This window comes from Chelonoidis abingdonii, chromosome 3, assembly GCF_003597395.2.
Source record: "Chelonoidis abingdonii isolate Lonesome George chromosome 3, CheloAbing_2.0, whole genome shotgun sequence".
Lineage (NCBI taxonomy): Eukaryota > Metazoa > Chordata > Testudines > Testudinidae > Chelonoidis > Chelonoidis abingdonii.
The window spans coordinates 155,545,731-155,561,076 of record NC_133771.1 but is presented as its reverse complement, the minus strand read 5'-3'; the positions used below and the strand labels follow the sequence as shown (position 1 = coordinate 155,561,076).

Sequence of the window (15,346 nt, the reverse complement as noted above, 5' to 3'; positions counted from 1 at the left end):
GTAATAAGGGGTGGGTTACAGCAAGTCCCTGAAATAGAGGGGTATGGGAGGGTGGCACACAGGTGACTTGTGGGGTAGGTTGGATGGCGCACAAGGAGTCCCGGGGCCATGCACAGTCCCCTCTCTCCCAGTTTTGCAGTAGGAGTGGTTGTTTCCCCATGGTTTTAGGAAACAAAGATCAAAGAGCATCAACACCTTTGTGAACTAAAGAGCTGTACTGGTAATACACAGACAATGAAAGCAGAGAAATCAACACAAAATGATACACAGCCTAATATAATACATTGTGCAATCAACAAACATTCCCTTCAGCAAGACATTCCTCCTCCTCCCCCTGGAGCCAGTGGGCGAGCGCAACTTGGGTCAGCCCCTAGCCCTGGGCCAAGTTTCTACCATCCCTTTGATACAAAGCCATTCCCTGCCCCACATGACCAGACTGAACCCCCTTCCACCCCCCACGTCCCCCCCCCCCGGGCTGAGCAGCTCTGATGCACCCAAAACAGGTTATGTACAGGGCTGTGTCCTCTGGATTCTTGGTCTGTCAACTCCAATCAGTTCCTTTAGGGCATTTCAAAGCAAGCTACGTGTTCCCAAGCCCGGAGAAGCAGTGGAGCTAGGAAAGTCTTGAGCCAGAGAGGGAAGAGGGATAAAACCTTTTCTCTGCAGCAGGGAAGCAGTAGTGAGGTGCTGGTGCTGCCCTCCCACGAGAGGGTGGGAGATGTGGTCCAGTGCATCCAAAAAATACATCTCCTTGTAAAAGACACAATCAACTAAAAGCAAAGGAAATTGGGGCAATGGGGAAAGCAGGCAGCATCTCTCAAACCACCTGCAAGCAACTGGGTTTCTTCTGCACCGTGGGTTTTCAGTACCAGGTAAAGGCTAATGGAGGCCTAGATTATCCACAGTGTATACCCTGTGGGACATCTCCATCCTCACAAACAGGGAGGGGCTAAGGCCCTCAGTGGGGGACACACCTTTGAGGGTACAGAAGACACAGTAAAGGACCATAGGAAAAGGAACAGGCCTGTTGGCTTCTTGCTGGCATCATGGCTGCATCGGGGGAGGGTTGGGGAAATCAGCAGAAGGACCGACACTTAAATAAATGGTTTTAAAAGCCACCAGTGTGAAGGCTCTGAAGTGAAGCTGCTGGAGGCACCATCTTCCCCACCTGCAGAGCCTCCTCACTGCTCCTCATGGAGGGGCCTTCAATAAATATAAAGTAGCCAATAATTAACTGCACAGGGGGCTGCTGCCCTCTCCAGAAGGGCTGCGCTTAGGCCAGGGGCCATGTTGTGCCAAGGCTTTGGAGCACCTGGGACTAAATTCTGCTAAGGGATTTGAGTCAAAGCCACATCCTGCTCCTGAATGGATTGGCAAACCTTCCACTTGGCTGCTACAGGGCACAGGAACAGGTCTGACACTTCCTCGGCCACTCACCCTGAGCTTGCAGGAGGCAGTATTCTAAATACACCAGACCAGAAGGGCTCTTCTGGGCCCAATAGGGGATACCCAAGTACAACATGGGCTCCCACCACCCTCCACAGTTGAAAGCTTAGTCTCCCCGTGCAATGATGGCCCAAGGGCAGCATTAGCCCAAGGCTGGGCGAGCTGTGACAATCCCTGTTCTGCAGCCATCAAGCCTGAACGTGCAGATGCAGGTTACAAGGCAGAGCACAGAAACCACCAATGGTTAAACTCATTTACACCAAGCAATTGGAGGATTAACAAACATATGCCTGGCCACCAAGTGACCATGCAGACATGGAAGGCTGCGAGCTCGGAAAGCAAGGCCTATGAGCTCAGGGTGAAAGTCACCCTGTGCGTCACTTGAGCCCTATGAGGATCACAGATCTTAAGTGTGACTTAAGTGAAGCCCAGTCCTTGCGCTGCCCCTGGTTGCGAGATGAGTCTCACCCACGAACTTATACTTCTGCCAGAGCTGAACTCTCCATGTGATACACACCCAGTCACAGCCTGCATTGGCATGGGGAGGATGGAAGGGGGATGAGAATCTGAAAGGCTGCCTCTGGTTTCCAGGAGACCCACAGCTTTCTTTAAGGCACGGTCCAGGTAACCCCCCCGTCAGCTTTTCCCTTATTGCCAACCTGTGTAAGAAAAAATAAGTGATTTTGCTGCATGGACTGGAGAAGCCAACCGCCTATTAACTTCTGATCCATGTGGGAGACCAGGCCAGAGGCATTTCTGAAGCCCAGCATGAAGTTAAAATAGGCAACGAGGGCAGCCCTGCTCTTTGGGGTGGCTTTGTGTACATGATGCATAGAGGGCCCAGCACAGAAATGAGTCATGATTTCGGACTGCGATCTGCTGAAACACAATTGTCCTGCTTGCCATGCTAGAGTGTCCCAGGTCTGTGCCTTCAGTACAGACACGGCTCCAGGTATGGACCAGACACGGGGGTTTTAAAGCCTGTTTTACGAGTTAACCAGGAAAGGTGGGTTCCCCTACAACGGGCCTGGTCATGGGATAGGATTTCTTTTGACTAACCAGCATGGTCCGAGTCAAGGTCTCCTTCCCGTAAGAATTCCACAATCTCCTCTGATAAACTCCTACACCTGAAGGCCTGCAGCCTTCCCCCTTTCGCTTTCATCCTGAACACACAGGGAGGGGCAATGTTAGAGGGAAACTGAGGATGATATTGAGCACTGAAAAAAGCAAAACATCTCAGCATTGTCCTAGGGCAGATTCATGAGCTCACACCTAGGCTGCTGGCTTGGAGTTAACGACCTCCTGCCACGAGGACTGGCTTCCTTCCACCGAGATGCTAGCACTCAGGAACTCTCGACAACCTGCCAAGTGCCTCTGGAGCAGAAATGCTGGAGCCACTAGCAAAAAGTGACCATCTTGGCGGATGCCAAGAGCCTGCATTTCCTGATGAGTCACCCAGCATTCAGCAAAGGCTCATCCGCTCAAGGCAAAGGAGACAGAGGTGGCTGCTGGGAGCATTCCAAGGCCATTTAAATACACTCTCCCCCAGCTCATTCCTCCCTGCAGTCCTGTGACCATCCTCTTTTCCTCCTGGTGCTGCCAGGGAACCATATGCAGCCTCCTGATCGCTCCGGCACACACAGGAGGGGAACCCAGAGAGCAGATACTTGGCTGTAGTTTGGAGCACTAGTGGGGAAAGCCGCCAGACCCTCATCCCCAGGAGTGCAGTGGAACAGTACAGAAGAGCATCGGACCTCAGCTGCAGGCATCCCACCTCCGACGTACCTACAGTCGGTGCTGCCTGGGCCAGATACTTATATACACTGCTACTCACAGGCTGGAGCTTTGTCGCGCTTCTTCTGAGCACCAAACCCCACCCCCCACCCCCCAGGAATCTGTTCTCCTCCACAGAAGGCTGCAGCTCCTGGATGGAAGACTCCCTTCTCCTGTCTCAGTCTCCCCACTCCAGTCAGTCCCCGAAGATTCCAAGCTGGGGGGTCAGGGGTAGTGTGCCTGGATGAAGGACAGGACTTCCTCCTTCGACAGCTTCTCCGCATCTTGCCTTTTCTGGGAATCGTGCACTTTGACACCTTCCCCCCACTCCCAGAAGAGACGGCTGAAGTAGCAGATGCTGCAGGCAGAAAGAGGAGACAGACAGATCAGCACAGCACACACTGCACATTGAGAAGGGATACACTCCGCATAGGCTGCAGAGACTCTTTAGAGACAGCTGGCCTGGGACCATACATGATATGCTTCTAGGGGGCACCATAAAGGAGGCCCAGGTTATTTGCTTTATTAACTCCTAGAGTTCTTCACATGTTTCTCCACCCCAACTCCTAACTTTGGCTCTGAAGTGCCATGCCCCGGCTGCATCGTTGGCAGCAGAGGCTGAACCAAGGACTTCTGGATCTAAACTTGAGTGTCTACTCCCTGTGCTAAAACACCCAGCTCTGTTAGCAAAGGCTGCTGTAGGCTCATCCACTTCAGTCTGTGGCCAGCCACATGAGACGGGGCAGCACCACACCGAGCAGGCGTAGGCTACAGCTAGTAAGAATAGCCATCGTTTTGTAGGGCTTACTCAAACAAGCATATGCTGACACAAACCCAGACACCCCAATGTGGCACATAAACTGAAGTGCGTTCCATGGAAATAGCCTTGTTAGTTGCAGCTCCATTCAAAGCAGCGGGAGGGACGAATCAATGTCTGCTGAGACTGGGAACAATCAGTTAGGGGAACTGTGTTTTTCAAGTTCCTGAGAGGGTGAAGCAAACACGGGAACATCACTAAAGACTCTGAAAAGGCCCAAACAGAGCACTTGGAAGGGTCAGCAGGCCGAACGGACGCAGCAGGGTCTGGGCACTAAGCACACTATGGGTGGGGGAGCAAACTAACCCTCACTTTGCCAACATGAGCTCTGGAGATACAGTGACTCTCCAGAAATCCATCCCTCGACTCATCCTTGAGCATAGATTCCCCGCCCCATCTGGATATTAGTCACCCAGTGTGAAAACAGAGCTGCTAATTGCTGCAGACACAGCAGCCTTAGATTCCTACAATTACTGACACTTAATATTCATAGCTTATTTAGGTACACTGTTCTAACAGAACGATATTAGCATAGCGACAAACGCATGTGTCAGCGGCTAATTACAGACACATTAGTGCTTACTAACGACAAGGCAGAGCATCCATTACAGAGTCACACACAAACCCCTTCCTCGCTTTGTTTTCATAGCAGTGGTTGGGTTGGGTGCTAGAATTCTGCCAGAGAGGCTTTGAGGAGCTAGCACCCTCCCCAGTTTGTGAAGGGGAGCCCTCCCAGCACTGGGATGACAAGAGCTTGTTCAGCTAGCTGACCAGGGAAAGCCTGAAGGATTCCCAGGGCACAGCTGCAAGCCAACGAGAAGGCTAGAGGGGTGTGCAGGGAGCCCCCTTTCACATCAGCCTCTCCAACTGGGACACAATCCCAGGGCCTGTGCAGTCTGCATATAGCAGCACTGTGCTGAGAAACAGACTCACACAACTCACTTTCCTAGGAAACAATGGCATAATGATATCACACAGTCCCTATTCTCTGAACGTCTCTGTCTAAGGAACTCCCAGTCTGTCTCCATGATCTACTGACTCCCAGTTACTCTGTTCTTGGAGTCCCAGTTTCTCAGGAATGGAAGCCAGGAGTCTGGATTCCCAGTTTCCTGCTCTAGAGCGCACACTAGGGTGCACAATGGAAGTGATGGGTTGAGTCTGATGGTCCGGAAGAACACAGAGATCCCCTGCTGGGGAGTGCTCAAGTGATAAGTTCCTGGAGCTTCACAGAGAGTACCAGGTAATCAAACTCCAAATCCTTCTTTCCCTAGGAGCCAACACGATGCTCCTGTTCCACAGGCCCAGGTCTCCCTCCCATTCCCACAGTGCTGCTCCGGCATCGTGCCCACAGGAGAGCCCGAAACGGACAATGCTTCTTCCTCTGCTACCACTGGATGAAGCTGCCTGGCATTCCCAACACCCCAGTCCATCTCGAGTGCATTGAAAATGCAGAAGGAACCCATGCACACGTGGTCAGACTAAAAGAACGAGGAGTACTTGTGGCACCTTAGAAACTAACAAATTTATTTGGGCATAAGCTTTCATGGGCTAAAACCAGACTGGAGCTCCAAGCAACTCTGGATGTGGCGCCAAACACAAATGTCAGAACTAGGGCTGCCCATTAATCACAGTTAACTCATGCGATCAACTCAAAAATTAATCGCAATTAAAAAAATTAACCTTGATTCATTGCCATTTTAATCGCACTGTTAAACAATAGAATATCAATTGAAATTTATTAAATATTTTTGGATGTTTTTCTACATTTTCAAATATTGATTTCAATTACAACACAGAATACAAAATGTATAGTGCTCATTTTATATTACTTTTTTTTTTTTTTACAAATATTTGCTCTGTAAAAATGATAAAGGAATTGTATTTATCAATTCACCTCATACAAGTACTGTAGTGCAATCTCTTTATCACAAAAGTGTAACTTACAAATGTAATTTCTTTTTGTTACATAACTGTACTCAGAAACAAAACAATGTGAAACTTGAGAGCCTACAAGTCCACTCAGTCCTACTTCTTGTTCAGCCAATCGTTAAGACAAACAAGTTTGTTTATATTTACAGGAGATCCTGCTGCCGGCTTCTTATTTACAATGTCACCTGAAAGTGAAAACAGGCATTCGCATGGCACTTTTGTAACCAGCGTTGCAAGATATTTACATGCCAGATATGCTAAACATTTGTATGCCCCTTCATGCTTTGGCACCATTCCAGAGGACATGCTTCCATATTGATGACACTCGTTAAAAAAGGCGTTAATTAAATTTTGACTGAGCTCCTTGTCGGGAGGGGAGAATAGTACGTCTCCTGCTCTGTTTTAACTGCATTCTGCCATATATTTCATGTTATAGCAGTCTCGGATGATGAGCCAGCACGTTATTCATTTTAAGAGCACTTTCACTGCACATTTGACAAAACGAAAAGAAGGGACCAACGTGAGATTTCTAAAAATAGCTACAGCATCGACCCAAGGTTTAAGAATTTGAAGTGCCATCCAAAATCTGAGAGGGACGAGGTCTGGAGCATGCTTTCAGAAGTCTTAAAAGAGCAACACTCAGATGTGGAAACTACAGAACTCAACCACCAAAAAAGAAAATCAACCTTCTGCTGGTGGCCTCTGACTCAGATGATGAAAGTGAACATGCATCGGTCTGCTCTGCTTTGGATCGTTATCAAGCAGAACCTGTCATCAGCATGGACACGTCCTCTTGAGTGATGGCTGAAGCATGAAGGGGCATGTGAACCTTTAGCACATCTGGCATGTAAATATCTTGCAACACTGGCTACAAAAGTGCCATGCAAACGCCTGTTCTCACTTTCAGGTGACATTGTAAACAAGAACTTGGCAGCATTATCTCCTGCAAATGTAAACAAATGTATTTGTCTGAGTGAATGGCTGAACAAGAAGTAGGACTGAGTGGACTTGTAGGCTCTAAAGTTTTACACTGTTTTATTTTTGAATGCAGTTATTTTTTGTACATAATTATACATTTCTAAGTTCAACTTTCATGATAAAGAAATTGCACTATAGTACTTGTATGAGGTGAACTGGAAAATACTATTTTTTTACAGCACACATATTTGTAATAAAAAATAAATATAAAAGTGAGCACTGTACTCTCTGTTCTGTGTTGTTATTGAAATCAATATATTTGAAAATGTAGAAAACATCCACAAATATTTAAAAATAAATGGTATTCCATTATTGCTTAACAGCGTGACTAATCCCGTGATTAATTTTTTTAATCACTTGACAGCCCTAGTCAGAACCTCTTTACAGGGCTCCAGGAGCGGGTCTTCAAGAAGCTCTGCCAGTAAGCACCATTACACAGTGTGGCGTTGCCAGGGCAGGGGCTACCACCGTCACCCAAGTGCAGAGCACTGGCCCGCTGGAAAGGATAAGGCACACTGCGGAGGCACGGGGACCTACTGTGGTATGCTGCCACTCCTCAGCCCTCCTGGCCAACTGACAGCTGGGACGGTACTCACTGAAATGGTGCGATGGATTCTTGAGGAAGGTCGTATGTTGACTCCTGGGTCGTCTTGTTAAAGAAAAATTTCCTCTTGGAGTTTTTGCTGAATGCCATTGTCCAAGGATCTAGGGGCAAAGCCATAGGGAACAAACAGAGGGCGGGACCAGAATGGAAGCATGTCAGATTGTGGAGGTCATTTGAGAGGCCAGCTTAACATCCCACTGTTTTCTCCTTCCAACCCCCAAAAAGCCCTGTGTTCCCATGCTGCTGTCAATTCAACGAGGCACACATTGCACTCCCAGCCCAGCTTGAGCTAGTTTGGAGAGTGATCTTTCCAGTTATGAAATCTGTGATCTCAAAAACCAGCCAATATACATGTGACTGAACTGAAATCCCAGAGCTAATCAAACCACAATGGGAGCAGCTAACCCATCTTCCTCCCAACGCTGCCCAGTCCAACCAAAACAGGACCTGGGCCAAATTCAGCACCGACTTCCATGGAGTTACACCAGGGCAGAGCTTCGCCCTGTATTTTTTAAAAACAAAATTCCTTCCTGCTCCTGAAAATGGTGAGGAAAAAGGCTTGCAGAGCTCTCCCTACCATTCACAGTCCTGACAATGTACAGTCCAGTTGGCACAAAGTGCCGGTCGTCCCGGCCCGTGTAGGACAGACGTGGTATTCCACCTGAGCTCTTGATGATCTTCATCTCTAACCTGAGTGCCGAGAGAAGGGAGGGATAACGTTTATCCAAGGAGACACACACACTTCAGAGACAGCTGCAGTGGAACTGGATAGCACTGCACACAGCAAAACAAACCAACAGGCCACTGGTCAGTTCTCCATGTGTCTCCCCGCCAGGGCTAGGGAAAAGAAGCCAGAACTCTGTGTGCACACAGACCATCAGCCAGGGAGTCAGTGCTGGAACAAGGGCCATGTCAGTGATTTACAGTATTTAACCAACCAGGGTTTCCATTACAGGTACAATCAAACTGCAAATTTGTCTGCTGGCAACCACAAGTGCAGCATTCCCCTAGTGCGCGACAGGGCAGGAAGGAAATGGACCTCTTTGGGCCTGGGAACAGCTATCAGCGCAGGGGCTGCAGACCTGGCTACAAGGCTAAGCAAGCTGCTTCCCTCTAGCACAGCGAAGCCCTGCATTCTGCTCTGGAACAGACTAGCCTCTGCAATGCAGAATTAACAGGTGACTGACTGACCCACCCACGCACAAAGAATATCCCAATGGGTGACTGTGGGCTTTTGCTACAAGGGTTCACTCCCAGGTGCTTGTCTTGCAAGTATCAATAGATCCCTTTTGTCTCTGCGTAGCAGTTGCGAACACTGACTTGCTATGAAGTGTCTCAATGTTTCTAGTCACTTACCTTACAAAAATCTTTTCCATCTCCTCCAGTCTGTACACTTCCTTCACCCTGGGGGGAGAGAGACGCACACACGGATGGGTTGGAATTGCAGAGCTAGCGGCTATGATCTCAGGGCGAGGCAGTGAACGTGGCTAAGGTTCACCCTGCTCCTGAGTCTTAGCCACTGGCACATTGTTCATCCCAGCACAGGCACCAACTTCTCCTGGTGCCGGTGGGTGCTCGACCCCCCGACTCCACCCCTACCTCACCCACTCCCACCCCACCCTTATTCCAACCCCTTCCCCAAAGTCCCTGCCCCAACTCCACCCCCCCACCCTATTGGACTCCTTCCCCAAATCCCCACCCCACCTCCTCCCCTGAGCGCACCGCATTCCTGCTTCTCCCCCCTCCCTCCCACAGGTTGTTACGCCGTGAGCACTGGGAGGAGAAGCGGGGATGCGGCACGCTCAGGGGTGGAGGCAAGGTGAGGTGGGGTGCTTGGCTGCCAGTGGGTGCAGAGCACCCACCAAATTTTTCCCTGTGGGTGCTCTAGCCCTGGAGCCCCCACGGAGTCAGTGCCTGTGCGTCCCAGCTCAGGAATTGAACACCTGCACATTCATGGCTCTGTCCCTGTAGGCAGGGTCACTTCTGCTGCTCAATAGCCAGCCCACATTGTTTCACACAACCATCGTTCCACACAGCTTGGGGAGCTAAGAGATCTTTTGCTAAAGGCACATAGAGAAATCTTTTTACAGAAGGGCAGTTCCCCCGTCCCCACCCCCACCGTGCCCCCTTCCCATAAGCATCAGGCTTACTGGGGCAGTTTTAAAGCCCTTCAGACACAGCAGTGGGGGAGCCCATTGGAGCCTGTGGGCACTTCTGACATTACAGCCTGTACTTTTCCCCAACACCACCTTGGACTCCCCCAGCTGCAGTTACTGGATCTGTGTTGACATTCAGTAAGATCCACTTGTTCTCCATCTCCAAACCTCCTGCTCTCGTTGCCCGCCCCAACTCTTCTCCACATATTACTCCGCCCTTCCATCTTCATATCTCCCCCCACCAAACAGGAGAACAGAACTGACCCAGGAAATAGGCAGAGGCTTAAAGGGGAAACAACAGGAGTAAGGCAGCCGTTTTCAGACCCCCTAACGCCTGCCTTCCCTTTTTTAAACAATGTGAGCCAGCCAGCTGCGCATATGGCTACGCTGGGGAGCTGAATCACTGTTCCCCTCCACCTCTGGCCCCTCTTCCCTCCAACAGCTTCTTGTTCCAAGCTAAACTGTACAGTCTTTGGGGTCAGGGACTGTCTTCCTAGGTGTTTGTCCAACACCAGCACAATGGGGCCCTGCTTCTTTTGGGGCCTCTGCACAGTACCAAAATAAAACTAACAAGTAAAGGTGAAAGGTCAGCAAGCAGCCAACAGCTGGAGCGCTTTATCAATACCTTTCTCAGGAGTGTTTCCTAGCAGAATATGTGCTTAGCCCTGTACATAAGGCCTTATCTCAGGCTTTTAGTGATCAGACCTGTAGTCTTTGTCTATGCTAGGGAACAGCCCTGATTCAGCCATCGGCGGTCAGCAGCGTAGCTGCACCTACACTGACCCGTCTGTGTAGACGGGCATGGTGTGGTTTGCACTGGTTGAGCTAACTGGGGTTTAGTTCAACTACAAGTATGCATGTGAGATTAGCACCAGCTACTCATGGGATGGAGAACACATGAATGTCTGATCTCCAAAAGGTTAACCTTAGCGTACCTAAAACATCCAGCCATCAACATCATCTCTGAGATGTAAAGGGCCACTTGCTGCCTTCTAGCAAACATTATGCGACTACAAGCTCTGGCTATACATTGTGTAGGCCTGGGAGCAAGTCAGGCTAGGTTTCATGCCTTCCTCCTCCAGCAAATTGATCCCAAAGCCCCAGCAGTCCCAAGATGAAGGGGGATGCAGAAGGAGTGTAACTCACCGGATGGGGTTCATATCCGGCCGGCTAGGTTTAGAAACGGCTTTGACAAACTTCTCCGCTAGCTGAATCCTAGAACAAACGGGAAAGAGTTCTGTGCTTTAGCTATGGCTCTGGTGTGTTGGGTAGGTGCTGCTTCCTTGGGACAAGAGGGAGTGCCAACGGGACCTCTACCCACACAGCCCAAGCTGACACCACTGACACCCAAACATACTCAGAAACTGTCTGGTCACCCAGCACTCACAGCTTGGTGTCCTGCAACTAGCAATTATGCATTAGGGATGGTTCTCCATAGGCTGTGCTAGGCAAACCTAATCTAGTAACAAATTCAGTAATGAGTCCATGTGCTGATGAGCCCATTCATGTATGAACAGGAGAGCGGGACTGGCAGATGTGCTCCGCTAAGGAAGGAACTGTAGGGCTCTTCCCCATCGGTGGCAAGTCACAACCCTTACCATTCAGGCTGCCAGCGGCGCTCGGTCTACCCGTTTTGAGACCAGCTCACTCCAGTCTCAGAAGGGAACCAGGCCTTCTCTGCTGCACACAGGGAGTGGGGGGAAGAGAGGATGCACCCACTTCAGAGATGGTTCTTCCATGGCTCATCTTTATGTAAGCCCATCAGCTAAGTGCTCTCGGTTCCTCGTGGCCAAGGATCAATTGCACAGCCATTGAGCCACGGAGCTCCCTGACAGCCCTCATCCACATGCACGAGAGGCGCTCCCAAAGCACTACCTACCGCTGGTTAAAGTGCTGCTCTCGGACGTCACTGCCATTCAGCACCAAGACATCCAGGATATGGATAGCCTTGATTTTTCGCTGGGCTTTCCCCTAATGAGAGAAACACAGGGAGTTACATTACAGGCTGTCTGTGGGTGTTCTGTAAGTTTTATGCAGTGTCTGCATGCGTGCCTCCCACCACCACCACGCTAACTTCAGAGGAGGAAATCCCACCTCCCGCCACTGGTAACTTGTTTCTGCTGCAGGTTCTCCCCCCAGGAATTCTCTGGAGCCTCCCACCTTTCCGCTGTTTTAATCTTCCATCCTAAGATACTTGTACATGTCCGATGCACCAGTCCCTCAGAGGAGGGCTGGGCAGAACTCTATGAAGCACATTACCACTTCTCTGAGTCAGCTGGATGTCTTACAAAGTGGTCCCCTCACAAGGTTGAGCTTGTGCACCATCTCAAGGAGCAAAGACCTGAGCTTTGGCCCTGAGCTCCCGTGCAGCAATGCCACGTAGCATGGTTAAGCTTCCAGACTGGCCCCTCCTGTCTGTTTTTAAGAACTGCAATCATCATCAAGTGGCTGAATATATGTGGACACACAGGCCTGTTTTAGGGTCAGTGACTACTCAGCCTCATACAAACTAGCCAAAGGAAGCTACTCAGCTTCGTTCACAGCAGATCTCTGCAGTAACAACATGATCTTCTATACACAGTTCAACCTTGACCAGCCTAGTTAGCAAAGGGTCACATTTCATGACCTCTATTGGTTACACTGAAAATTCTCTTGATTATCAGAACAAGTTCAGCATTCCCCCCACCAGGACAGTCACAGAATCAAAACTGAACAATATTTCAATAAGCCTGTGCATTAAAGATTCCCCATATGTTGTTTATCACGACTGACATGCTCAATTACAGACCTTTTTCACCTGCCTGTAACAAAAATAAACCAATGCCAGCTGCCAATCAAAACAGTTCAGCAAATGATAGAAGATCAGTGTTGGACCAGAGACAGTGCAGGAGGGTAAATGCTTCTGCAAACACCACCACCAGTTGGTGCTTTTGTAAGTTCTGATCCAAACCCACTTCAGACACACGGTATATTCAGCGTCCTTGAAAGGCAGCCGCCTGTGGAGCAAAATGGGGCAGGCAAGTAGAGCAGGGCAGCACTGCACAACACATGCATGTATGTGTGCAAACCAAAAGCCACTGAGGCGTGTTCAATCAGACAGTAAGTCAACCATGGAGGTGGTGCAGAACAACACTGAAGGGAAGCAAACAGTCATCCATATATCTCTGGCTCTGAACAGGAGAGGAGAGTTTATCCCAACATAGCTTCCCTGGGAATCCTCTCTGAAGCTGCACAGCTGGGCCATCTATCATGTAATACTAGCCATCACAAACTGCAGGCAGACTGTGTACCGCCCCCTTATGGGGAAGGAACAACCTCTGACCTCTCCTTTCAGCTCATGAACAATCTCCACAGAGAGAAGGGTAGCCCGTGGCAGCTCAGTTTTCAAGTCCAGTTTCATCCAACGATCTGACTGGCGACCATCCCACGTGTAGATCTGGGACTTCTGTGTGCAAACAAAGAGGAACAAGGCAAAGTTACACCCAGACAGGAATGGGACATGTTCTTTCCGCCTTCGCTGAAAAGTAGCCCTGAGAGTATATTCCTTCCTGCTGACAGCAGAGAACATTTCTTTATGAGACATGTCAAGGAAGAAGCCTACAGCTCAGCTGCAGAGACACCAACACACAGATCCTAACACAGCTCATTAGGCAGGGTCCCTTGCCACCCCCCAAAAGATACTGTTCGGAGATGGGCAGTGAAACGAATTATTAGATGGAGGGAATGCAGCATTCTTTGTGAGGAGAGATTTTCAAGACCAAGATTATTTAGTGTGGGGAGTAGACAGAGGAAGGAGAAAGGAATACAAAATAACCAATGGTCTTAAGAAAGGTCCATCAGTCACTCCTATCCCCCATAGTACAAGAGCAAGCACGTTGGGATGAAATTGCTATGCAATATCTTTAAAAGAGTTTGTAAAAAAAACACCACAATTAGCCATGGAACTTCCTGCTGTCAGGTTAGATGTCAGCACTTACCCCTAACCCTAGCAGGAACTTCTGTTCACTTCCAGACACCATACATCTGTAATCTAAGACGTGGCGGATCTTCTCCAGGGTTTTTGAGTTCAGTGGTGTTGGTTTAAAACTAAAGATATCGATGTCTGTTCCCTGAAGCACAACAGCAGAAGGAGAAAGGTGACTTACACAATCCAGATACAACGCTGGGTGCTACAGCAAACACAAAAGCTTCATGTGCATCAGGATGTGTCCTGATTTCAGCCACAGCTGTTAGCTACACTGGTGCAAATCCGAGCATAGAAAGGCAAAGCTGCTGTTTCCACCAGTGGAGCTCAGCCTGGTTTCAATCACACTAATCAGAGTTCTAGAGGAAAAACCAGCATCCTCTGCATAGACAAAGGTCTAGAAGCCCACAAAACCGCTCACTTGTACTGAAGGGCTATTGCAATTTCCCTGCTGAGCTACTTTAGGAGGCATCAAGGTAAAAGTGTGAAGGGAAAAGAACAGGCCTGGACACAGAGCTATTTACCTACCTTCTACAGAATTGTTAGCCCAGGCCAAAGCTGTCTTTTAGATAGAAGGGGATTCATTTCACTATCACAGTTTGTTGGATGCAAGCAACTAAGCTGACCTCCCAGTCACACTGAGTGCTTCCACAGCTCCCCTGCAGCACTGGAAAGAGAAAGAACCTGCCCCTTCCGAGCCCAAAAGCAGCACAGGCTTAAGAGAAGAAGTGTATCCAAAGGAGGGGACAGGATATGGGGAAGTGCTGCAGGGGACACTCAAGAATATTCATAGCTCTCTGCCAAGGACCGATGGATGGAGCAGGCTCTCTTATGAGGTTCCACTCTTCACCACACATACCCTTTTCTATAAATGAGTATCATAGTACAGCATTCCACCAACAGCAAGATCACAGCACAGCTGGGCAGGATGGGAATGGACCAGGAAACAGGAAGCCTTTATGGGAATTCAATCCTACGATAGGCTTCAAAAAATATGCCATCTTCCGGCACTCCTTCACTCAGGGGCAAGACCTCTTCTGCCAAAGACCTCTTTATTCCCAGACGCCCATATAGTATCAGAGCTAACGACCTCAGAGGGGACACTGATCATTAGACATCTATCAAGTCTGTGGAACTGTCTCTAAAAGGAAGTAATGGAAACCTCATTGTTTAAGTCATTTAAACGAGGCTGCCTAGTTTTCTAAATAGGCACTAATCACCACAGCATCTGAGTGCAAACCCTGAACAATATACTGAACCAAACAGCCCAGTGCTGCTCTTTTCCATCTCAGACGCCTGTGAGTAACAATAAGCATTTAACTCACATCTTCAGAACAAACTGCAGTTAAATGCCTCACCTGGATGAGCTCAAAGAACTTGGACCTGGGATCAGAGGAGGACGGAGCAACTCGGGCCTGATCTGGAATCTGGAACAAGACAAAGGATCAGTTACAAGTTGTACTCCTTTTTGCACAGTCGTGTTCCCAAAGCCAAGGTTCCTCTGCCACCGAGGACACTCTAACCCCTGACGCCAAGGTTTTTTCCCTTCATATTGCTGATGCCGGGCTCCCCTCGCACAGAGGGGAGGTATGCAAAACACACGTGGCTTGACACAGCATCTTTTATAGGACATGGCAGGCGATTTCAATAAAGAATTTAGGTTGTAAGCTTTTCAAGAC

The 15,346-nt window shown here is 49.1% G+C and overlaps 1 protein-coding gene across 3 annotated transcripts in view; it reads right to left on the bottom strand.

The window, feature by feature from the left end:
• Window positions 1–196: 196 nt before the first annotated feature.
• Window positions 197–15,346, bottom strand: part of CMTR1 (cap methyltransferase 1) — a 51,716-nt gene continuing 36,566 nt past the window's right edge. For 2 of the 3 annotated variants that reach the window (XM_032770713.2, XM_075064262.1), the window contains exons 16-24: window positions 15,026–15,094; window positions 13,681–13,812; window positions 13,026–13,148; window positions 11,583–11,674; window positions 10,850–10,918; window positions 8,904–8,951; window positions 8,125–8,237; window positions 7,540–7,648; window positions 197–3,577 (exon numbers count right to left, since the gene is read on the bottom strand). In XM_032770713.2, coding sequence (XP_032626604.1) covers window positions 3,445–3,577; window positions 7,540–7,648; window positions 8,125–8,237; window positions 8,904–8,951; window positions 10,850–10,918; window positions 11,583–11,674; window positions 13,026–13,148; window positions 13,681–13,812; window positions 15,026–15,094 — 888 coding nt within the window. In that variant the 3' untranslated portion in view covers window positions 197–3,444. The remainder of the gene's footprint in view (window positions 3,578–7,539; window positions 7,649–8,124; window positions 8,238–8,903; window positions 8,952–10,849; window positions 10,919–11,582; window positions 11,675–13,025; window positions 13,149–13,680; window positions 13,813–15,025; window positions 15,095–15,346) is intronic. The other variant, XR_012655601.1, reaches the window with a different exon arrangement.